We start from the raw sequence: 23160 nt of genomic DNA, 5'->3' as shown, positions 1-23160 counted from the left end.
CAACCAAGTGAGCCACCCAGGATGATGCCCAGGAACGTGACTGACTGACCTGGCCCTTGAATCCTGTTGGTACTTACCGCCCATCCTAGTGACTTAGTACGGAGCTGCTTGAGAACGAGGCTCAGTCAGCACAGGTTCCCGTCATCTGTCATCTACGTAGTGAAAGCACCGGCTGCTCTGGCAGGAGGCGTCTCTAGGGCTCCAGGGAGCCAGCAGCTGTGGGGTACAGATTCCCGTTCTGCGTGAGGCGCGAGGCTAGATTTCTCCACTCAGCTACACAGCCAATTCACCTGTCGTCATTAGAGTCCGGTCAGAAATGGGGGAAATCTGCGGGAGAAAACGTTGGGGAGGAAGCCTGCTGATGTAGGTAGAGACTAATTTGTCCCTCATAACCAACAGTAGCCTTATTTCTCCCCAAATTTCGAAGGGTTTCCCTAGATCGGTGTGTATTCAGCCGCACTATCAGAGCTGGTAGGGTCTGTTAGGGGGAGACCAGGAACTGGTTAATTCAACCCGGGCCTCTGGCCGACCCTGTTGCAGGCACTAGAGGACGCTGGCCTCACGCTCCCTAGGGATGGGGGGTTGGCGGAGGGGCAGTTGGTGACACACGTGGCTATGTTGAGCCTGCCTTCTGGTAAACTACTTCCCCTTAGCAATGCCTTCCGGAGGCCTCGCAAGACTGAACTGGGTTGTATTTTTCCTTGGGGTCCCGTATATTAGATCTTGCCACAGTTGTTCACAAGCAAACTTGATGGCACCCCTCTCCACCATTTTGTCGTGGGCAGGGTCCTTTTGTTTTCACCCTGTTTCCTTTATGGGGGATTCTGTCAGTTTCACTTGAGTCAGTCACCACGGGGCTGCTGGAGAAAAGCGCTGACGACCCATGGCGGCCAGGACAGACGCTGAAGTCCCGCACCCTGCCCCTGGCCCCTGGCGCTGCCTGGGAGACAGTCTCCACACCGGAGGAAAAGTCTCCCCGGGCCTCTGAACGCCGGCGGTAAAGGGCAGGCTGCGCTCGCAGTTCGCGTGTAACTTCTCGTGGTTCCTTCTGTAGAGGCCGGCTTAGCTCAGTGCTAGCATTTATCCAGTCAGATTAGCCAAGAGCCTGCCGTCCCCACCCGCGCCTGCGGCGTGGAATCCTCGTGGCAAGGCGCGTGGGGCGGTGACGAAGGCCTTTGTTTTACGTGGCAAACCCACGTAACAGAGTACCGGCGCCCCGGTGTCCCACGGCCTACCCCCAAGCTGCCGCCCCCGCTCAGCCCTTCGGCTTCCCCGCCGTCTCCGCACGCTTAACAACTCCTTGGGCGTCCGAAATGCTCCGCACAGCTGGCCAGGTCTCCCCGCGTGGTCCGGCGGGCCCGCGTGGGGCTTTGAACCAGCAGCCGGCCCCCCGCCCAGCCCTCCCCAGACAGCCGGCTCTCCCCCAGCGCAGACCCTTCACCCAAGCTTGTTTCGTCTTCGGTATGCTGCCGACGACCCCGATTGTTCACAGGTGGAGGAGGGGCACTAACACACCCTCCAGCCTCGGAAGTCCCCTCTAGACCCGACAACGAAGCAAGCCACCGAGTTTGAGACCGGTTGACTTAACCGACACGGACGGCGTGCGGAGCACCGTGCAGCCCCCCGCCGCTCCCGCTCTCTGCGCCGGGCTGCCCGCGGCCGTCCGGACCTTAATCTCCGGCTCTGATGGGGCGCCGCGCATGCCGGTGAGGGCCCGGGGTAGTTACCGAAGTGGGGCCACCTGTGCGCCAGACGGGAGAACAAGATGGAGGGCCAAAGATGGCGCCGGTGTCGTCTGCACTCCTACTCGATCTTTCTCCTCTACAATTACCGACAACTGTAGTAGAGGGTAGAAGTTTAGTCAAATTTGCAAAAGCCTCTGGTCCTCTGGGGACATCGTGCTGCTTCCCTCGTTGAGGCCTTTGTTCTACTGTCATCAAGCATTTCCCCCAAAGCTGAAACTTGAGGAAGGAAATCCTCCATTTCTAAGTAGACTTGTTTTTTTTTTCAACAAGACTTTCTTACTCCTCTGATAACCCTAAAACTAAGGTTTACTTTTATCATTTCCAAGTTCCTGTTTTTTCTCTCCATGTCTCATTTTAAGAGTCTGCTTTCATATAAACTGTTTAATGAGAGCTTTCAGCGTTATCCCACTGAGCCAGAGCCAAGTGTGCACTGCAGTTTCAATGCTTCTGTCAATCATTGTGATAGTTTGTCATTCAGTGTGACAAATGTGATTTGTCATTCAGTGTGGTACCTTGTGAAATGACAGTTGTAAGTAATGGCCCATTTTCATTATGGTAAGTTTTTGTAAACGCTGGTGACAGTTTGAGCAATCAGAATACTTGATCGGGTTTTTAACATTAAAAATCCAAGTAAATATTATATATTTAAAAAAATGTATACATATCCAAAATGGATATTCAGCTGGTGTGTGCTGGCGTGGGACTATTCAAGCACTGAAACGTGCCCCTCCAACTGGAAAGGGGCTGCTGTCGTGACCTTGAATGACTCCCCCCAACCCACGCCCATCCTCACTTCTCACGGTTGACGTCTGGCACAGCGGACCGTCTTCAGAACCCGGGTCCACCACAACATGCATACTGGCTCAAATGCTCTGAGAAACATTCTTGTCTGTTTTTTCCATCTGTAAAAACAAGGCTATTTACATCATGATTTTATTATATCTTGACTATGGATGATATTTAGAATCTCCCAGAGTATGAGAAAGGCAACACAAAGTTGCCCTCTGTTCCTTTCCAGTTCTTGTTCTAACTTGAAAACAAAACAAAAAAAACCCCTCAGCTTCAGGGGAGTTAGGAAAGGCAGGAGAGGGCCGAGAGCACAGGGTTCTCATGGCAGAGGCCAGGCAGGAGGAGCCAACCAGGCAGGGCCCACCAGTAGAGGGGAGAAGGGGCCTCAGGTGAGGAGGCCTTGTGGGGTACTAGCACCAGCAAAAAAGGATGTTCTGGGTTTATAAGTACTTATAGAGATCAGACCAAACTGATGGCCAGCACAGCCGGGCTTTGGCTGAAAGCAAGACACTCAGCCTCAGAGTGGGCTCTCCGTCAAGGGTCCAGCAAGACAAGGCCACCTAGGAGAAGCCCAAGGCTGGAACCAGCACCAGGCTCCTCCGATCCTGCTTTGGAAGAGTGGCTCTCCAGGTCCCGAATCGGCACACTCCTGCGGCTGGATACTACTGACCGCCTGCAACGTAACACTTACCTCAGGTGGGCTTCAGCACTGTCCCTGCTGGCTCCTGACTGAGTTCCTGTGACTGCTCCAGCCGTAGGTTAGCACCTACGCCTTACATCCGGATGAAGAGAAACCATTCCATTTTGGGTCTCAAAGAGCAAGGCATCTTTTCCCAGAAGCCTTGGGTACGCTTTTTCTCCCCTCTCTGTGACCCAGACTGGGGGAACTGAAGCCAGCCGGGCAAGGGCATCCCTTGACCGGCGTAGGCCTGGGCTCTGGAACCCAACACTGGCCAGGGGTCTGGGACTGCAAGGCTGGCGGGATTGATTAGGTGTGTCGGGTGCCTCCCACACTATCCCCCCTGCACCCCCACCGCCAAGCTGGGGTCACTGCCAGACCACATGGGATGCTCCACAGTGGAGGGGGGAGAGGGGGGAGCAGATGAGGGAGAGACAACCCCAATGTCCCCAGGGATTCCTTTGCTGGAACACCCACTGTGGTGCTGGCAGCCAGACCAACTGCTGGGCCAGAGAACAGACCTTGCTTTCCGCATCCTCCCGTGAGCCTGGTACAGAGGCACAGCCAACGTGCAATAAATGCGGAACAAACGAAGTGCCTCAGTAACCACCGTGATTTCAGTGGGTTCATACCTCACTTTATCGTAGCACTACACCCACGTTACGGGGTAGGAGGCTTGGCCAAACCAACTGATCAATCAAAGTCACACTGGGGCACCTGGGGGGCTCAGTAGGTTAGGCGTCCGACTCTTGATCTCAGCTTGGGTCTTGGTCTTAGGGTGGTGAGTTCAAGCCCCATGTCAGGCTCCAGGCTGGGTGTGGAGCCTACTTAAAAAAAAAAATGTCACAACGAAGTGGACACCTTTTTGTTGGTGAGCCTGGGGCTCTTCCTGGCCTAACATGACGGGTATGTCCTGAGCTGGGAGAGGCAAGAGGGGATGAACGAACATCCCAAGAGGGAGGAGAAAAGGCCCAAACAGACGATGGTGGGATAGTATACGGCACTAGGTATAGTACTGTTCCATTTCTAAAACCCTTTTCATCATCTCATAGTCTCGTTTCACTTTGAAACTGCCTCTAAAACTGAGAATAACCGATGACAAGCCCATACGTATCCAAATTGGGATACATGCATTTAGTCCCCTGCATTTTTTGAGAAAATTTTGGTACAAATTGCTTGAAATCAGTGTTAAAAAATCTATTGAGTGATAAGAAGTACCCAGTGTTAGAACGTATTCCTGTCGAAAATGTTTGTACTGAATCTAAGCCTAAGTCCTGCAGCTTACGGGAAGCGAGAGAAATCTAGAATACTTGTCACTCTACAAGACAACTGGCCTTGTCTATTCAAAAAGTCAGTGTTTCAGAAAACAAGTTCTAGGTTTAAAGAGATTAAAGGGACAAGTAACAGTGCTGAGACCCTGACTGGATCTTCGCTTAAAATATATTAGTGGAACAACCAGGAATATTGGAACATGGATTGAATGTGAATTTAACAGTAATTTTATTAAGTGTCATAATGGTGGAATTACAATTACATAGAAAAACACGCCTATTTTTAGGAGACGCATGCCAAAGCATGTAGGAGTGAAGTGTTGAAGTCTACAACTTATTTTCTAATGGTTCAGCAAATTTATACACACACATAAAGAGCAAATCCACTCCATCCATGTTACGTTGTGAGATCTAGGTAGAGGGCATATAGCATTTTTTTCAATGCTCCATTTTGAAAATTTTCAAAGTTGAGGGATATCTTTAGAGTTTCCATTTAAATCATCACTTTAAAAATGTGCTGTCCTTCAGGCAGAGTTTTTCCAAATATGGTCTCTGACCATCAGTATGAGAATCACAAAAGAAAATAGAGGAATGGGCAATGAGCACATGAAAAGAACTTCAACGTCAGGCATCCAGAAAAGGCCAATCTGATTACAGACTCGTGGTATCACTGCAGTGCGCTGAAACTAATGTAACGTGTGTGTCGATGACAGTGGATGAAAACGAGTGCAAACAGCAACTACACTGAGCGAGCACTACACACCCACGAGAATGGCTACACCAAAGACGACTGGCAACACCGGGGCTGATGAAGATGTGGAGCGGCGGGAACTTGGATTGCGCTGGTGCGGGGATTGTAAAATGGTACAGCTACTTTGGAAAACGATTTGGCAGTTTTTTACAAACATATTCTTACCATACAACCTAGTAATCCTTCTCTTGGGTCCCAAGAGAAAGGAAAACCTACTTTCAAAGACTTGTATGCGAACGTTCATAGCAGCTGTGTTCATAACAGCCCAAACCTGGAGACGACTGTGATACCACCAACCCGAGCAGAGAAACAGGGCTCTGCCCCTGCAGAGCAAGCAGCCTGAGACCTGTGCAGCAATGCGAGCAAGTCTTTGAAAGCAAGAGTACATACTATATGCCTCCTTTGTCTATGAAATCCTAGGTTCAACTTCCCTGTAGAGACAGAACACAGATTCCCCTGCGACTGGAGGTCAGGGAGAATTGGCTGCAAAGGGACAGGAGGGAACTTTCTGGGGCCTGTGGGACATATTCTCTGTCTTGTTTGGCACTGGTGACATGGGCAGCTACGTTTGTCGGTAAGTACTCCCGAGATAGGCACATTTTCTTTTGGGCAAACTGTATCTCAATAAAGTTGATTTAAAATACATTTACACATCTTTTTTTCTTCGCTTCATGGGCTCTTTTAGACAGGGTTTCTCAAAATGTGGTTACTGGACTATCTGCATCAGCATCACCAGGAAAGCTGGTAAAAATCTGACCCACTGAATCAGAATCTCAGGACAGGGTGGAGGAGGAGTTGAATATGCCTGACACTGGTGGCTCTTCCACCACTGGATGGCCATCTGAACGGACCTCAGAGGCTGCTGGACCGGCCCATGCCAGCAGCCAGTCCCCACAGCTCCGTGACCCCAGCCAGTGCTGGCAGCACCACAATGACGTGTGGCTCCCATGCACTAGCAGCTGGTGGTGCCTGGTGGGAAAAGAGACTAGAGAAATTACTCAGGAGGAATTCCATACAGACCAACCTGCTGCGTAATCTCCCAGCTTCAGTTTTGCAGAAAGGGAAAGACTCGCTCTGAAGGCCAGGCTGGAAACTGCGAGAAGGCCCGTCCGAGAAGGAAGTAATGACAGGCTGTAAGAAGGGGTGGCCATAGGACTCACTTCTGAAGCCAGCAATTCTCAAGCTGGGCTGTGCAGCAGAAGTTTGTGGATCTTTTTAAAAAATCTAATTCCTCTTTCAATCACAGTAGTACATTAATATGGGCTCTTAAAAAAGAAAAAACAACAAACCCGTGAATATGGCTTTAGTAATACTAAAGTATGCATATTTAAAAAACAAGGATTTGTTCCTCTGTAATCTTATTCCTGCTCTTTGGACATACTGAAGGTTTTTAATCTTAAGTGTACAGCTTGATGAACGTTTGTATTTGTGTCCACCTGACCCTGCCCAGATCAAGACCCAGACCACTTCCAGCACCCTAGAATGTTCACTGGGGACCCTTCTCAGTTCATTATTTCCCCCACATAACCACTATTCTGACTTCTGTCACCATCAATTAGTTTTAAGGCAACTACTTTAAATTATTTTTGCCATTTCTTCTAGTATTGTTTCCATATTTCTTTTGGTTTAAAGATTTTATTTATTCAATTGGGGGGGAGGGGCAGAGGAAGAGGAAGAGGAAAAGAGAATCATCACACTTGAGTACAAACCCTGAAGCGGGGCTCGATCTCACGACCCTGAAATCACGACCTGAGCCAAAACCAAGAGTCGGATGCTGACCTACTGAGCCACCCAGGCATCCTTCCAAATTTCTAAATAATGTGCTTACACTGCTATTTCTTGGTCTGCCTACTTTGGACAGGAACTAGTAGCTTCTTAGGACAGTAGATCAAAAGTTCACTCTTCTTCTTCCTCACCACGTGAAGCTTAAACACTTTTAAATGTCCAGGCTCTGGCACCAATCACCACGCCCTGGCCACCTGTGCCCCGGATGTCCCCCACCTGTGGTCCCTGGTCCTGAGCTGGGAGCAGCTGGAGGGCTGCCAGTGTCAAACCAGCCTGACGAGCCAGGCTCAAGACCTTGCTGAGTAGGGCTCCGAGGTGTGAATGGAACCTGTTATCAAGCTCCGGGAATAAACTGTAGTTGGAATAAGAAAGCCATGGGAAACACCAGAGTGTTTCTAAGATTTTTATAGCGCTCTTAGGACCCTGCCCCTTTCTGCCAGCTGGCCCGTGCATGCTGTACCAGCTGTTGGTGTGAATGGACCAGTAAAGGTTTCCGTTTGAGAGGAAGCTGAACGCGCAGGCTGCCTGTGCAGGGGACGTTCGGTTTGGCCAGGACAGCTGTGTCCAGTGCTCGGCACCAAGATAAGGTTAAGGTGCAGTCTCCTGCCACGGGCACAGAGGTCTGGACAGGCTGCAGAGACTAAACCAGTCCTTCCGCCCCCCGCAGCGGCCCCTCCCTCTGGCCTGAAGGCCCCTCACTGAACCCCAACACAGACATCTCCAGGCTGGTGTCCCCACACTTGTAGGTGTAAGAGCTGCCTCAAACCTCCCCACAATTCTGATTTCCTTTCTCACTCACACCCTATGCTTTTCAGTTCCCTGGTTCTCCAGCCCAGGGCCCGGGGTCGGGGGTCCTGTCCTCTGCATCTTCCCAGCCTCGGGCATCAGCTGCTCAGAAGCCCCGCCAGTGCTGTGCACCGTGAACCCTACCCTCTGCCAGCTTGGGGCCGGGAAGGAAACCCTCCACTTCCCTCCTCCGTGGGCGACCACTTCTTACGTGCTGTCCTCCAGACGCTGTCTGTCGGCAGTGTCGGCCTCGTGCCCGGCCGCGGCATTCACAGCGGTGCTGATCGCCCCGCATCACAGCGCAGGCTCGGTCCCTGCGCTCAGGTGAGAACCGCTGGGAAGCACCTGCGATTGCAGAGGCCTCCTGGTCCTCTAAGGCTGAGCGGGTGTGCAGGTGTGATTAAGCAGGTGAGGGGAGAGGATGGGAAATGGCCATTTTAATGAGGGAGAAACCTAGACTCAAAAATGCTCAAAAAAAACACCCCAAGGTAACCAAACAAATCCGTTTCAGAAGCTGGACGGTCAGCCCAGGGCCGCAGAAATCCTCCTTTCCCTTGGATGCGATCTGCCTGAGCCGGAAGTCCAGGCCCCGGTTGGCCCAGAAAGGGTCCCTTGAGCACAGAGCAGGGAGACCCGGAAGTCTTGGTCCAGGGAAGAGGCTACCCCAGCTAGCAACCTGGCTTCCCCTGGGGGAGCTGCATGCCCCCCAAGTCTCAGGACGGGCAGAACCCAAGTCACTTGGTCCCCTTGGCACAGACCCATGGTCTTGGAGAGGCACAGTCCAAAGCCACCAGCTTGCCTCCCTCCAGGCCCCCGCACTTGAGATCTGGCTGGTCCTCCTCTTCCTCTGGGAGTCTGGGGAGGGTGACAAGAGGGGACAGAGCTCAGGATGATGGCCCCTGCTGGCCTGTGTGCCTGCTGCCGCTGCATGGGTACACTGATCATTGCACAGTGCCAGGGGAGTCTGGAAAGGGCCCTGGGGTGGGAGTCATGAGGATGCCCCATAGCTCAAGAGAACCACCCGAACCCCTCTGAGCAGCACCCCTTACCTACAAAACAGGGTGAGGATCCTGCCTGGGTGAATGCTCTGGGGGCCCAAACAAGGGATGGAGTGACTGGGACTAAATGAAACTAAGGCTCCCAGCCAGCTAGGCGAGGAGGGTAAGGTGTCTCCCAAGAGGTACCCGAGGCTGTGGTGGGACAGGGGGCTGAATCTGGGAACAGACAGACGGAGGATCCAGATCAACAATGGGGGAGGTGTCAGCAGAGGGGAAGGCCCCAACCCCTCTTCGGCATCTGCTGTGATGTCATTCTGGTCATACCGGAGACAGAGAGGCCACCCACCCAGGCCCAATGGTCACTTACAGCTGGGGCGATAGCGGGGCCCCGTCGATCCACTGCCAGCCCTGGGGGCCTCGCCGGGCCCCCACCCAGGAGTGCTTGGTGACTGGGTATCTGCTCAGGAAGTCCTGAAGGAGAAAAGCAGCTGGTCACCCCTCTGCCGACACTAGTAAGGCTCACCTGCGGCTTCTGTGCCCCCTCCCCCGCTTCCTCCAGCAAGTTCCCAGCTCGCCAAGAGAACGGGCCCAGCTCAACCCAGCTCTCCCCAAACACCAGGAATTGGGAAGCTGTACTGGATGCTTGCTGGTTGCCAGACACTGGGGACTGGAAATGGGGGGGATCCCATCTTAGCCTCAAGGGGAGAGAGCATGTTAACGCTGGTCCCTACCAGGCAGTGCGAGACGGGTCCTGAGGGGACAGAGAAGAGGGGAGAGAGCACATGCAGCACAGGGATGCAGACACGCAAGGAGCGGCAGCAACCGCATGTATGTCGGAGAGCTGTGAGACATGACCCTCCTCTTCAATATTTGTCCTGGACGTCATCTCGGTTTCAGCAACAATTTAAAGGAAAAAATGGTACTTAAAAATGTTTAAGGTGGAAAAAGATGTTTTAATGTTGTAAGTCCAGGCATGAGGCCGCGAAGCTGGCATGGTTCCAGAACCTCATTTGCTGCCACGTCACACGAACGGTCCCATCCTTCCTACCACTCCGATGAGTGATTCCACTTTGGAGAATAAACCCCAGAACATAAGGGGGAGAAAATGAACTTACCCAAAGATAACACAGTGTTACTTAGAAAGAAAAAATGGAAAGCACCCAATGCTCAGTAATCAGGAAATCACTGGGCGTGCTACAGGACCGCAACACGATGGAAAATTACAGGGCTGGTCAAGGTGCCGAGGACACAGCACGTGTAACTACGAAATCACGCTGAGTGAAGGGAAGCCCACAGCACCAGGAAGTACCGTTGCTCACAGCATCCAGAAGCCTCTATTCACCAGTGAAAATTAGAAGGAGACAGTCCTATGTGAGTTTAATGTATGTCCAGCTGTTCCCTAGAAAGCTTGTTGAAGTTGAGAAAGCCCAAACCTCCATATTTAACCCCGGTTGTTAGAAAGTAAGCACGAGAGTAATGACCATCCCCCTGGTGCCACTTCTAGTGGTCCCTCGGTCTCAGGGTGAAGGTCACTTCCAGTAGGGACACCGGGCCGACCCCCTCCAAGGTGAGCTCCCGCCCGCGTGCTGCCGTAACCGTACTCAGGGGCTTGGTGCGCTCCCATCTGGGACCATGACCGTGACCGTGACCGTGACCGTGCCCGTGCTGAGGGCTGTGAGCGCCCCGCACACAGCAAGCCAGCGCCACAGTCCCGCCTGCCTGCGCTCACGGCCGGGACGCAGCCAGGGCCACGGTAACACACGTGCCATGGGGCCAACCACGTGCCGCTCCCCTTGAGGAAGCACCAGCTGGCAGGCCACTGAGACAGAAGCCAGAAGCCACCTCCGGGCTGAGCGTTGCTAACCTTTCTGCCGCTGAACCCCCGAAGGTCAGACCGCGGCCGAAAGGAGAGGCGAGAGCAGGGAAGGCGCACCCACGGCCGCACCTTGGCTGCACCCCAGGCTGGGGCCCGCCAGCAGGGCTGGGCAGGGAGTGCAGAGAGGAGCCCGGGGACGGCTGTGATGGGGGTCAGAGGACAGAGCAGCTCTGGGCAGTGGCTGCAGCAGAGGGGGGGCTCCTGCTGGCTGGCACCCTCCTCCAGGGAGCCCTCGGCCGCCGGTTCCGGAAGGCACACCGTGGCGTGCGGCTTCTCCCAGGGCTGGGACAGCCCCTATTCAAATTCCAGTTCTGTGGGATCTTAGGCAAGGACCCGACCTTTCAGAGCTTCAGTAGGGCCCTCTAAAACAGGGGCACGTTCGTAAGGAGGCCCGAGAGGATCTGTATAAAGCCAAGGGCATACGGTGCACGCTCACTACACGAGAAATCTCCGGTCTGGGCCGGGTGCTGAGCAAACCACACAGGGGACCTCATCTGATGTTCCCAGCATTGCCAAGAGGCTCCTGCACTCGGTCCTGGCCCCAGGCCAACTGGCTCTCCCTCGCTCCCACCTCCCAGCCTCCCGCGACAGGAGGCACGGCCTGTCCCTGCCCACTCACTCCTTTCCACCCTTCCTTCCTCGGGGGCTCCATTCACTGGTTCTCACCACTAGCAAAAATTATGGTGTGGGAAAAGCATCATTCAGAGACGTAAATTCCAGAAACTTGTGAATCGTTTATGGTTCAAAAAACTGCTCTGTAATGATGCCACCGACGTCGCGGGGCCCCGCAGCCTTCTGCGGGTGCTTCTCCAACTTTGCCGCCCACGTTGGGACACGTGGGAATGGGGTCCCGAGCAGCACGTACTTGAAATCCCGTATTTGGCGTCTTAAAATGGAGATAAATTACCTGCTCTGCCGTCAAACATTTCTTTTTTAAAAGTTGTGGTAAAATACTTCTCATGGAATTTAGCATTTTCACCATTTTTAAGTGTCCAGGTTGGTGGCATTATGGTCATTCACACTGTTGTGAGACCATCGCCTCTGCCCACCTCCAGAACCTTTCCATCTTCCTCGGGGGAAGCTCGGTGGGCATTCGATACCTCCCACTCCTCCCCACCCCCCGCCTCACTCTGCTATCTGCCTTCGTACATTTCCGCTTTAATATGCAAATGCTCCAATTAGTTAATTGTCTTAATCCTATGGTGTGTATTTCTTCATGTATTTTTCGCCTTTCTGTGGTCAGCGTGTGTGGCTTATAGTTTGTGTCTGTACTTCGTCTTCCCTGTACCCTAGGAAACAGCCGTGCTGAAACAACGGCATAGACGGCGCTTACATTTGCTCCCTTTCTTGAACCGTGAGCAAACCCCACTCTTGGGGAGGATGAGGCCTGCTTCTTGGAGGGCCATGCACACCACTGGGACCACAGGTATGTCCCTGGGTGTGTGTGTCCCAGCTCCTGGAGCTGGCCTCTGCCCGCTGCCTCTGCCAGTCTGTCCTCAGTTGCTCCCCTCCCCCGCCCCAGTGCCTCCCGGAGTGTCTGGCCTTAGTCCAGAGCTCGGAAGGATTCCAGAGCTCCACAGTCATATTCCAGAAGTTAACTGCCTGGGACCCAAATCCTTGCCTTGGTCTTTTTGCAAGGAGCTTACCCAGACTTTTCTGTATACTTACTTGTTTCAAATAATTGATCCTGTATGCTTAGTTTTAAGAGAATTCTTTATCTCAAGCTTGCAATTTGGATGGTGTAAGCCCATCTCCCCCCTGAAGGAAGCACCATCCACAGGCAGGTTTTTGCTTGGAGGGCTGAGGTCATCCTGAACTAAACCCGTGTACCCAGAGGCTGGAGGGTGGAGGCAGGCTTCCTGAGGACACTTCCTGGGCTCAGTGGGTCCCTGGCAGGCTCGGCCCCCTCCCCAGCTCCATTATTTGGGGCTTATTTGACAAATATAAGAACTCTGGGCCTGACCCAGGCCCCTGGCAAAACCTTTATATGATCTCCTTCATAGGCTACCGTCCCTCTGGCATTTCCTCCCAATTACACATAGCACACATTATTTGCAGAACATTAAGGAAATTTTTAAAAAATTAAAACTTTAAAGAAGAAAAAAAATCATTCATAATCTTGCCCCCAGTGGTAACCACGGTTAGAACAATTAGTATACATATTTCCTTTCTGTGTTTTTTCTTTGCATATCTATTTTTACCATACTGAGATCCCAGATTTGGTGTTTTTCAATATACATTGTAGCTTTTTCATTTCCCCGTGTTTTTTGAAACATAAGTTTATTCCTAGTGATAAAATAACCCACGGTAAAGCATTTTCTTCAGCACAGTTTTATATCCATCTCCAGGGAATTTTCTCAGAGAGAAAGAGAAAGGCAGGGACCCCCTTCCCTGTTGTACAGCGCAGAATAGCTTTGGGGTCAGGACTGGGCAGGAACAGTCCAAGAAAACAAAATGTCATATATGAGAAATCATAAGTAAAATATTAACAAGTCAAATCCAGAAGTCCTTGGGGAAGAAAAAATCAAGGCTAAGTAAACTATCACTGGAGGCCTAGAATATTTAAAAAAAATAAAATAAAAATCAATGTCATTCACACAAAAAGAGATTCAGGGAGTAAACAGAAAGATATCATCTCAATAGACACACAAAAAAGCATCCAATGCAATTAAACTCATTCATGTTTAAAACTCTTAATAAAATAGGAACAGAAAGGAATTTCCTGAACTGATAACAGAAGGGGAAAATAAAAGACAAGAATGGGAGATGATAGCTAGGAGACATGTCAACAGAACTTGGGTAGCTGGACAACTGTAAGTGGCTGAGCAGACCCAAGAAAGCTCTGTGGTTTTTCAAGGAAAAGGTCAAGCGAGAGGAAGCCGAGAAAGACACCATTTTGAATTGAGGAGCCCCAAATGCTCAAATATTAGAGGCAACAGGTCTCTTTGGAGGCCAAGGTACAGGAAAAGGGTCCTGGAAGGAAGTTCTGGTTAAAAGTCTATGATCCAGCCATTGCACTACTGGGTATTTACCCCAAAGATACAGACGTAGTGAAGAGAAGGGCCATATGCACCCCAATGTTCATAGCAGCATTGTCCACAATAACTAAATCGTGGAAGGAGCCGAGATGCCCTTCAACAGATGACTGGATTAAGAAGACGTGGTCCACATATATAATGGAATATTACTCAGCTATCAAAAAGAACGATTTCTCAACATTTGCTGCAACATGGACGGCACTGGAGGAGATAATGCTAAGTGAAATAAGTCAAGCAGAGAAAGACAATTATCATATGGTTTCTCTCATCTATGGAACATAAGAACTAGGAAGATCGATAGGAGAAGAAAGGGATAAAGAAAGGGGGGTAATCAGAAGGGGGAATGAAACATGAGATATGGACTATGAGAAACAAACTGAGGGCTTCAGAGCAGAGGGGGTGGGGGAATGGGATAGGCTGGTGATGGGTAGTAAGGAGGGCACGTATTGCATGGTGCACTGGGTGTTATACGCAACTAATGAATCATCAAACTTTACATCAGAAACCAGGGATGTACTGTATGGTGACTAACATAATATAATAAAAAAATATTATTATTAAAAAAAAAAGTCTATGTAAAAGAAGCAGTGAAGGCCTCTCTCCTACCCTTTTCCCAGGAAATTTACAACGTATGTGCTCCACCAAGAAAATGCTATAAACCAAGAAAAAGTCTTGAGATCTAGGAAGTGGGGATCCCACATAGGACAGGGGTAAAAGCACACCAAAGGATGGAGACGAGATCCCAAGCCAACAGCTGTGTAGGAGGCCTAGTTAGCAACCAGCCCTGACTGGAGCGAGAACAAAGCACTCCAGGGGGTTGTCTGGCCATCTCCCTGACATGTTTCCATGGGTTTTTTGGTTATCTTTAGGTCCATGCTGCCTGGTCCACCTTGACCTTCAGATCACATCCTCCTGTCACATACCTTGAGTGCTGGGCACCTTCCCTCCACAGGACAGATCAACACAGTAATTAAACACCTATTTCTGTGGGTCCTTGATGAACGGCTGCCACACTCGCTGCTCTGTTAGCCGTGTGAAGGTGGAGGCTGGGTGCTCTGGCTCATCCTTGAATCCCCAGTGTAGGCGCTTGATAAATACTTAGGAAATCACTGACGGAAGGAACGCGCACTGTTCACTGCTTGGCCACAGGCTGGATGGGAGCATCTTGCTCCCATCTTCCCAGCTCTGCCTCTACTTCTTAGAATGAAGAGTAAGTTGAAGACCAGAAGCCCTGCTGTCTGGTCCTCCCGCCTGTCACGCTATTTCCCCAGGCGTGGTGATCTTCTCTGTAATGCAGAGTGGGACTAGATCTTTGCTAGGAATCTGTGATCTGTATTGATACCTACATCCTTCTCACCTGGCTGTGGCTCAGCAGCGGGAGGGTAGCCTGGTGAGCCGAGCAGAAAGCCTGGCTGGCCTCCCAGGCCTGAGCTTCCGCAGAGAGATAGTAGCAGTGCTCCTCGGACCACATCCAGCCCTGGGGGCATGGCCGGCACCTGGTTCCTGCAAGCACAGAGACCACTGTAAAGAGCTGAATGTGTGCATGTTAAAAAAATCAAAATCTAGGGCGCCTGGCTGGCTCAGTTGGTTAAGCATCTGCCTTCGGCTTGGGTCATGATCCCAGGGTCCTGGGATGGAGCCCCTCCTCAGGCTCCCTGCTCAGCGGGCAGTCTGCTTCTCTCTCTTCTGCTTCCCCTGCTTGTGCTCTCTCTCTGGTTCTCTCTCTCTCAAATAAATAAAAATCTTTAAAAAAAATGAATAAATGAATAAACAAATAAAAAATCAAAATCTAGCCACTGTTTTGAGTGAGGGGGCAAGTCTGAAGCACGGAACTGGTAAGCCTTGGGACGGCAAGCAGGGCGGACAGGGCCCCCAGTAGGCTGTAGAGTTTGTGCGGTGCACAGAGCCCCCCAGGTGGGGGCTGTCGCCCCCCTGCTTGTTAGAGCACAGGCTGTGTCCAGCGAGAGGCAGGAGCTCTTTGTCCCTCTCTGTGGTCAACAAGCCCCGCGTCTTCACGCTGCATCTGCCGGTGGGGATGTCTTTTTCTAATGCTCACAGAGCTCCTATCAGGACTAGACGCCGGGGGTGGACAGAGGAAGAGAGGGGACCGGGAGGAGGCACGCACCTGCTCTAGAAGCCAGAGCCACGATGGCGACTGCGGACCCGGCCAGAAACACAGCCATGACCGCCAGGGCCCCACGCAGGGACTTCAGGTACAGAGGCAGCCCTGGGGGAGGGGACAACCAGGAGAGACGGGTTAGAAGGAGCCAATCCAAACTGCACCCAACTCAGAACCACACTGACTCATGCATCAGCACCCCACCCCCTTGGCCCAAGACACCACAAAAACCCACTCAATTTAGGTTAGAACTTCCTATTTGGGAGAAAAATGCTAGAAGATACTCTGCTTCTTAAATGACTAGAAGACCTTAGAGTCTGTTCAAGAAAGAGGACAAATGACTGGCTGACAACCATTTGCCGAGCACCGAATGTGCACAAGGCACGGGGCACAAATACCAAGAACAGGACAAGACCTCCACGCTCACGGAGCTCATGGTGCCGGGAGCTACGACTCCACAAACAAGACAGGGATGCGGGTTCCATTTACACTTCGACAGACCTGGGTTCAAGTCTGCACTCCAAGGGCCCCCCATGCGTTTTTGGTCTTCTCCCATTTTGACCATGAAATCACCTGCCTCTTCTATCTCTCCAGGTCCCTGGAGGCCACTAGGGAAGCATCGTGCGGGCGTGCTTTGCAGACGGGAGAGCAGGAGACAGATGTGAGCGGCCGGCAGCCCGAGCCCCCGGGGAACCCGATAGCTGCAGTGAGGCTGCAGAGGGGAAAGGAACTCCGGAGACAGAGCTGGGCAGGGGAAAGGCGGCGGCAGAGGCTCAGAGAGAGAATACGTTCGAATGTCAGCTGCTGCCCTGGTGGCGGAGTGACCAGGGAGGCCAGAGGGGAAAATGGGGAGAAGAAAACACAGTAAGTGGTTAATCACAGCCATCACAGTTGTCAGCAGCTTTCCACCCGGAAACATCTCAAGTAACCGAGCACTCCTGAATGTGATCTCTGCTCGAACACAGAAGCATGAAAGTTGAAGCGAAGAGGCCCCTCTTTAAATGCGGGTTGAACTTAAACTTCCCAGGGGCGCCTGGGTGGCTCAGTGGGTTAAGTGTCTGCCTTCAGCTGCGCTCATGATCTCGGGGTCCTGGGATCGAGCCCTGCATCAGGTTCCCTGCTCAACGGGGGGGGGGGGGGGGGGTCTGTTTCTCCCTCTCCCTCTGCCCCTCTTCCTGGCTCGTTCTCAATCTCTCTCTCTCTCAAATAATAAACAAAACCTTTTACAAAATTATAAAAATAAACTTCCCAGACACTTGGCGCCAGGGGCTGGAGGACCTGCCCCCATCTCAGGGTTGAGGGTTGGGAATGCCACATATCCAGCGTCAGGGCCCCAAGAACTCAATCACCCCATTTTTGCCAAAACCTGAAACAGCAGAGGTTAATTCTCCAGCAAATATTCTATTATTTTGAAAAGACTAATTCCGTTTTTAAAACCACATGCATATTCGTATATGCCTCCATATGAATACACACAACACATACACAAAGAAAGTTGGGACACATTTCCAAGGTTTTTCATAAAACATGTTTTCAATCATAACTCAACTTTAAAAGCACTTTTGAAGTCCTTGATTTCCCATTTCCATTAGAAAAAAACACTTGCTTCAAAGACTGAAAAGGGAAGTGTGTTATACCGATATATATACGAAGAGTCACATTCCATCTGTGACCTTTTTGCAGTTTGCTATTATTATTATTATTATTATTATTACATAATCTGCTTCTTAAAGGGATCTGACCCAAATTTTCATCAACTGATAAATGGATAAACAAAACGTAGTCTATCCATACAGCAGACTATTCAGCCATAAAAGGGAGGAAGTGCTGGTGTGTGTTGGACTGTGGCTGAACACGGAGAACCTTATACTGCCAAGCAGGAGAAGCTTGTCCCAGAAGGACGCGTATTATGAGTCCATTTATGAAATGTCCGGAACAGGCAAACCCCAGGGACAGAAAATGGATCAGTGGTGGCCTGGGAGAGGCTGCGGTGGTGGTGGTGGGGGGTCGATAGCTAAAAGATATAGCGGTTTCTTTTTAGGGTGTTGAAAATATGCTAAAACCAACCGTGGCGATGGTTGTGCACCTCTGGGAATGTACTAAAGACCACTGGACTGTACGCTTGACGTGGGCAGATTGTGCAGGTGTGCAAATTATAACTCGATGAAGCATTTGCCAAAAGAAAGTGATCTGAAAATGCTTGGAATAAAAGATACATATAAATTGTGCGTCTTAAAATAAAAACAGCACTAAAAAGCCTGGAGAAGAAAAGGAAAATCTACCAATCACCTTGGTTAATGTAACTACCGTGACTGCACGCTGGACTCAGCTCTGGCCTTCCAGAAAAGAATGCATAAAAGAAATACAGCAGGTTACACAGTCCCACACACCTTCCACTCACGGCTGCTGCATGGCTGACCTTGGGAATGTCCCCCCACAGAACCAGTGTCCTCCCAAACTTCCAGACAGAGGCAGTCCCGCCTAACCCCTTTCCAAAGCAATTCCTTTTTAAAAAAATTTTTTAAAAGATTTTATTTAGTTATTTGAGAGAGAGAGAGAATGAGCAGGGCAGAGGCAGAGGGAGAGGGAGAAGCAGACTCCCTGCTGAGCAGGGAGTCCCATGTGGGAACCAACTGAGCCACCCAGGTGCCCCCCAAAGCAATTCCCAATTACATAGGTAACCCAAAACATTCTTCTTACAGAGAAATGAAAATACACTTAAAGCTAAAGTCCCTTCTAAACCTGTCCTCTCCCCACTTCCAATTCTGGACCCCCTTAAATTGAATTCTCTCCATGTCTGCAAATGCACCGAGTCTCACATGGCAATAATAACACACATTCCCTTTCTCTCCAGCACCTTCCCTCCGGCCCCACTCTCTAGCTTCTAACCCCATTTCCTTTCCCAATCTTGGAATGACACCTCTGATGTCAATCGTCTGTTTACTCTCCAACTGCCAGTCCATCTGACTTTGCCACATTTCCTACCCACAGCTGAAACAGTATCTGCTTCTCCCTAGTCAGATGTGGTGGCCCAGGGTGGAACCAGGTTTTATGGGACTTAAAGGTTATTCAATTTGGCAGGGAATCCTACAAAAAAAAAAAAAAAAAAAAAAGGAAAACTTCCAAATACAAAGCTCGGCATAGGACTAACTCAGAGGGCTCGTGCCAACGAGGGTCTGCTTTTGTGTCATTTTTTCGGGTAAAGCTATTACAAATGCCTCGGCTCCTCCAGCTAGGCCTGACTGTGCTGGGCATCACCGTTCAGGGCCCCACTTCCTCCAGGCACCCAGGGCTGAGTACGTTCTTCCTGCCCATCCCACCAAAATTCTAACTACCTCTCGAGTTGCTAGGCCACACCGACCTTCTCCAAAAGACACCTCCTCCCCCAGCCTCTGTTCTCACTCTCAGCTCCAGAGTCCTCCCTGCCCAGACCCCTTCTGGCTCCATCCCTGCCTGACCTGTACTTACACTTTTTTTAGTCCTAGACTCTTTAATTAATCTGACAAAAAGGTGTAGACTCATTGTGATAGAGAGAATAATGTGCCCCCTCTTCCCCAAAGGACATCCATATCTTAATCCCTGGAACCTGGTGAATAAATTAGGTTACATGACAAAGGGCACTTAAGGTTTTGGTTGGAATTAAGGTTGCTTATCAGTTGACTTTAAGACGAGGAGATTTTCCTGGATTTTCTAGGTAGGCCCAACGTAAACACAAGGGTCCTTAGAAACAAGACAGGGCAAGACAGGAGAGTGAGAGAGGGCAGCAGAAGGAATCAGCCGAACATTGCTTGCTGGCTTTGAGTCTTCTGAGGGGCATGAACTCAAGAATGCAGCATCCTCCAGCTACAAAAGGCAAGGGAACAGAATCTCCCCTAGAGCCCCCAGGAAGGAGCCCCCAGGATCTCCCCTAGAGCCCCCAGGAAGAAGCACAGTGCTGCTGACAACTTGGCTTTAGGCCAGTGGGCCCATATCAGACTTCTGATCCACATAACTGTAAGATTAAAAATGTGTGTTGTTTTAAACCACTAAGGTTTGGCAATTAGTTATGGCAGCGATAGAAATACATCTTCAGGGTGCCTGGGTGGCTCAGTGGGTTAAGCAGCCGGACTCTTGATTTTGGCTCAGGTTGTGATCTCAAGGTTGTGAGATCAAGCCCGGTGTGGGGCTCCACACTGTGCTTGGAGCCTGCTTAAGATTCTCTCTCCCTCTCCTTCTGCCCTCCACCCCGGTCTAAAAAAAACCCAAGAACAAAAACAAGACAATAGGGGCGCCTGGGTGGCACAGCGGTTAAACGCCTGCCTTCGGCTCCGGGCTTGATCCCAGCGTTGCGGGATCGAGCCCCACATCAGGCTCCTCCTCTATGAGCCTGCTTCTTCCTCTCCCACTCCCCCTGCTTGTGTTCCCTCTCTCGCTGGCTGTCTCTATCGCTGTCGAATAAATAAATAAAATCTTAAAAAAAAAAACAAAAACAAGACAATATACCATCACTCAGGAAATGTGCTCACATCAAACTCTGTAAAAGCTGGAGTGATTTGTGTCCAAGGCTTACTCCAGGAAGCTTTCCCGTGCCCCCAAGCTCACCAACCACTCCCTCCTGGCTCCTTGTCCAGGATTGTTTATATCTTTTCCAGGCTCTCTCTCTCTCTCTCTTTTTTTTTTTTTTTTGTAAGAGAGAGAAGGGGGGGGGGGCGGCAGAGGGAGAGGGGGAAAGAATCCTAAGCAGGCTCCACACCCAGCACAGAGCTGGGGAGTGGCTCCATCTCACTACCCTGAGATCATGACCTGAGCTGAAATCAAGGGTCAGAGGCATAACCTACTGAGCCACCCAGGCGCCCCTCCAGCCTCCTTCTTTCCCGCTGACAAGCACCCCGCCCCTCAAACGGACCCCACTCCCCCCACACACTGCCCCCAGCAGTCTGGACCCTAGTCCCCACGCAGTAGCTGCTGAATGGAGGAGTATTTGGGGCCAAATGCTCCTCAGCATAGGTGGAGGGAAAGAGGGAGCCGGGGTCGGAAGACCCGGTTGCCGCCGGGGCCGCCACCACCGTCAGGTGACCCTGGAGGTGACCTCCTCTCCTGGAAGTCCTCCCGCCTCTACTTCCCAACGATGCCGCGCACACGAAGAGGGAACGTGAAAACCCTCGCGGTGGGGAGGCGTAGTAGTGGTGGAAATAAGAGGTTTTATTCTTTCACCGCAAACAAACGCAGTACAATGACCTATCCCAGGCCGGACAGGCCAGGTGGGGCCGGGGCAGCGGGGCGGTCGTCCAGGTCCCCTCGGCCCTCCGCCCCAGTGGCCCGGCGCTGGGCGGCTGTGGGGGGCGCTCAGGCTGCGTCGCCCCCTCCCCGGCCGTGCGGGCTCCCGGCCCTGGCGCGCGCTTACCTATGAGCTTTACGGCCCGGGGCAGCTTCTCGTCGCCGCCGGTCTCGGCACGGTGCAGCAGCGCGGCGTCCTCCTTCTTCTCCAGCTCCAGCTCCCTGCAGCGGCCGAGGCACGTGGGGGAGCGCGGGGGCTCCAAGCGCCCGTCGGCGGGGCTCGCCCGTCCCTCGGCGTCGAGGCCGCGCTCCGGCCGGGCTGGGGTCCGCGGCAGGAGCGGGTGGGCGGGCAAGGCGTGGCGGGAGAAGGCCGGGGACTCTGGCACCGGCACGGTGAGGAAGCGCGGCGACGGCGCCGGCGACGGCGCGCGGCTGCCGCCCGCCACGCCCACGGACTTCACGCGCACGTCCACCTGCAGTTCCACCGGGGCCCAGGTGCCCTGCTGCGGCTCCCCAGGCACCGGCTCGGCTCCCGGCGCCACGCCCTCCCGGGGCTGCTCGGCCGCGACGGGGCCGGGCGACGGCGGCTCGGAGCCGGCCGACGCCTGGCGGCGGAAGGCGCCGTAGCCCAGGCTGGGGGGCGGGAGCCGCAGGAGCGCCGGGCGAGGCGGGGGCAGCTTTTTCCCGCCGGAGAGGTCCTGGCCCGCGCCCGCCGCCTCCTTTACGGCGCGGGCCAGACTCGGGCTGCTCTCGGGACTCTCGAGCCGTCGCTCCTCTGCGCGGGCCTGCGGCTGCTCTAGTCCCGCGACCTGGCTCCCCAAGGGCTCCATTGCGAACTCGACCCCGGGTTGGTCTCCTCCGGACGCCGCTTGGGCCCGCTCCATCCGGTGAAGGAAGCGACCGAGAGATGCGGAGCGAGCGCACCTGGGCCCAGGTATGGAGTCAGCTTCACCTGCCGGGTCGGGATTGGTCCAGCCGGGTCGCCGAAGTTCTCAGGCCACACCCCTCTTCCCCCTGCCCACCCGAAGGACCCAGCTGGGATTGGCTGTGGCTGCGATTTGTTGGCCACGCCCCTTCGGGCTACCCCGCCCCTTTCACAGGGCTGCGGGAAAGGAGAGGAGCAGAGGGCCTACCCGCGGGGTTACCGAGAAAGACAGATCTGGAAGTAGAGAAAGAAAGGAGAACCCAGAGCCTCGCCTCTTTCCTCTTCTTTGTCCCCAGTCCCACTGCCATTGCGCTGATTTTGAGGGTTACAGTTTGGGCTGAGAGCGGTTGGCCAAATCTATAAGAGATCCTGGGACCTCAAAAAAATCAGCGGGGCCAAAAAAATTGGGCGGCCTGAGGAAAAGTACCAGAGCTCGTTGTCCTGGCAGTGTAGTGGGGGAAGGGGCACCACACCTAAGAGGACTTCCCTACAGCAGAAGTCTCAGGGACAGCTACTCTGGAGGCATGACTCCTACTACCCTAACTCATTAAAAACTGGGGGTTGAATAAGCATGAACATGTATTTTCACGGGGAGAGGAGCCTGGCCCCCAGTCAGCTTGGTGTGGTGCAGTACAGGGTTCCCAAACCTGGCTAGTGATCGGAATACCATTTAAAAGTATACATATTCCTGGCTGGGCTTCAACCCAGACTTACTGCATCTCATAAGGGGAGGGGGCCAATGGTATTTTTAACAAGTGCCCCAAGGTAGGCTTGGCAGATGACATAGAAGCCACTCTGTTAAATCTGAGTTTCAGAAAAACAGGAGATAGTTTTTTAGTATTAGTATATCCCAAGCACTGTGTGTACTTATATTTAAAAATTATTCATTATCTGAAATTAAAATTTAATCTGCCACCTATATATTTTTTTTAATATTTATTTGAGGGGGGAGGGGCGGGGGGGGGGAGAGAGAGAGAGAAGCAAATTCCCTGCTGAGTGCAGAGCCCAAGGATGTGGGGCTCCACCTCATGACCCTGAGATCATGACCTGAGTAGAATTCAAGAGCTGGAGGCTTAATTGACTGAGCCACCCAAGTGCCCCTGCCACCTATATATTCTTTTAAAGATTTTCTCTGAGAGACA

The 23160-nt window shown here is 52.1% G+C and overlaps 1 protein-coding gene across 1 annotated transcript; it reads right to left on the bottom strand.

Moving 5' to 3' along the window:
• Nucleotides 1–1409: 1409 nt before the first annotated feature.
• KLRG2 (killer cell lectin like receptor G2) lies at nt 1410–22860 on the bottom strand. Its single transcript, XM_045792536.2, has 5 exons — nt 21221–22860; nt 15844–15945; nt 15076–15221; nt 9172–9275; nt 1410–8661 (listed from the first exon to the last, which is right to left on the bottom strand). Exons 1-5 carry the CDS (start codon nt 21975–21977, stop codon nt 8541–8543), a joined length of 1230 nt encoding a protein of 409 aa, XP_045648492.1. The 5' UTR covers nt 21978–22860; the 3' UTR covers nt 1410–8540.
• Between the last annotated feature and the right edge of the window lie 300 nt (nt 22861–23160).

This window comes from Ursus americanus, chromosome 3 (genome assembly GCF_024610735.1).
Source record: "Ursus americanus isolate L20-20 chromosome 3, mUrsAme1.1.p, whole genome shotgun sequence".
NCBI lineage: Eukaryota > Metazoa > Chordata > Mammalia > Carnivora > Ursidae > Ursus > Ursus americanus.
The sequence above is the reverse complement of the archived record's forward strand: the minus strand, read 5'-3'. Positions and strand labels throughout refer to the sequence as shown.

Coding starts and splice junctions, on each gene's coding strand:
- KLRG2 (XM_045792536.2), bottom strand. CDS start 21,977: ATGGAGCGGGCCCAAGCGGCGTCCGGAGGAGACCAACCCGGGGTCGAG. Junction 15,222..15,843: donor GGCTCTGGCTTCTAGAGCAG/GTGCGTGCCTCC, acceptor CTGTGCTTGCAG/GAACCAGGTGCCGGCCATGC. Junction 8,662..9,171: donor GCCCCGCTATCGCCCCAGCT/GTAAGTGACCAT, acceptor CACCCTCCCCAG/ACTCCCAGAGGAAGAGGAGG.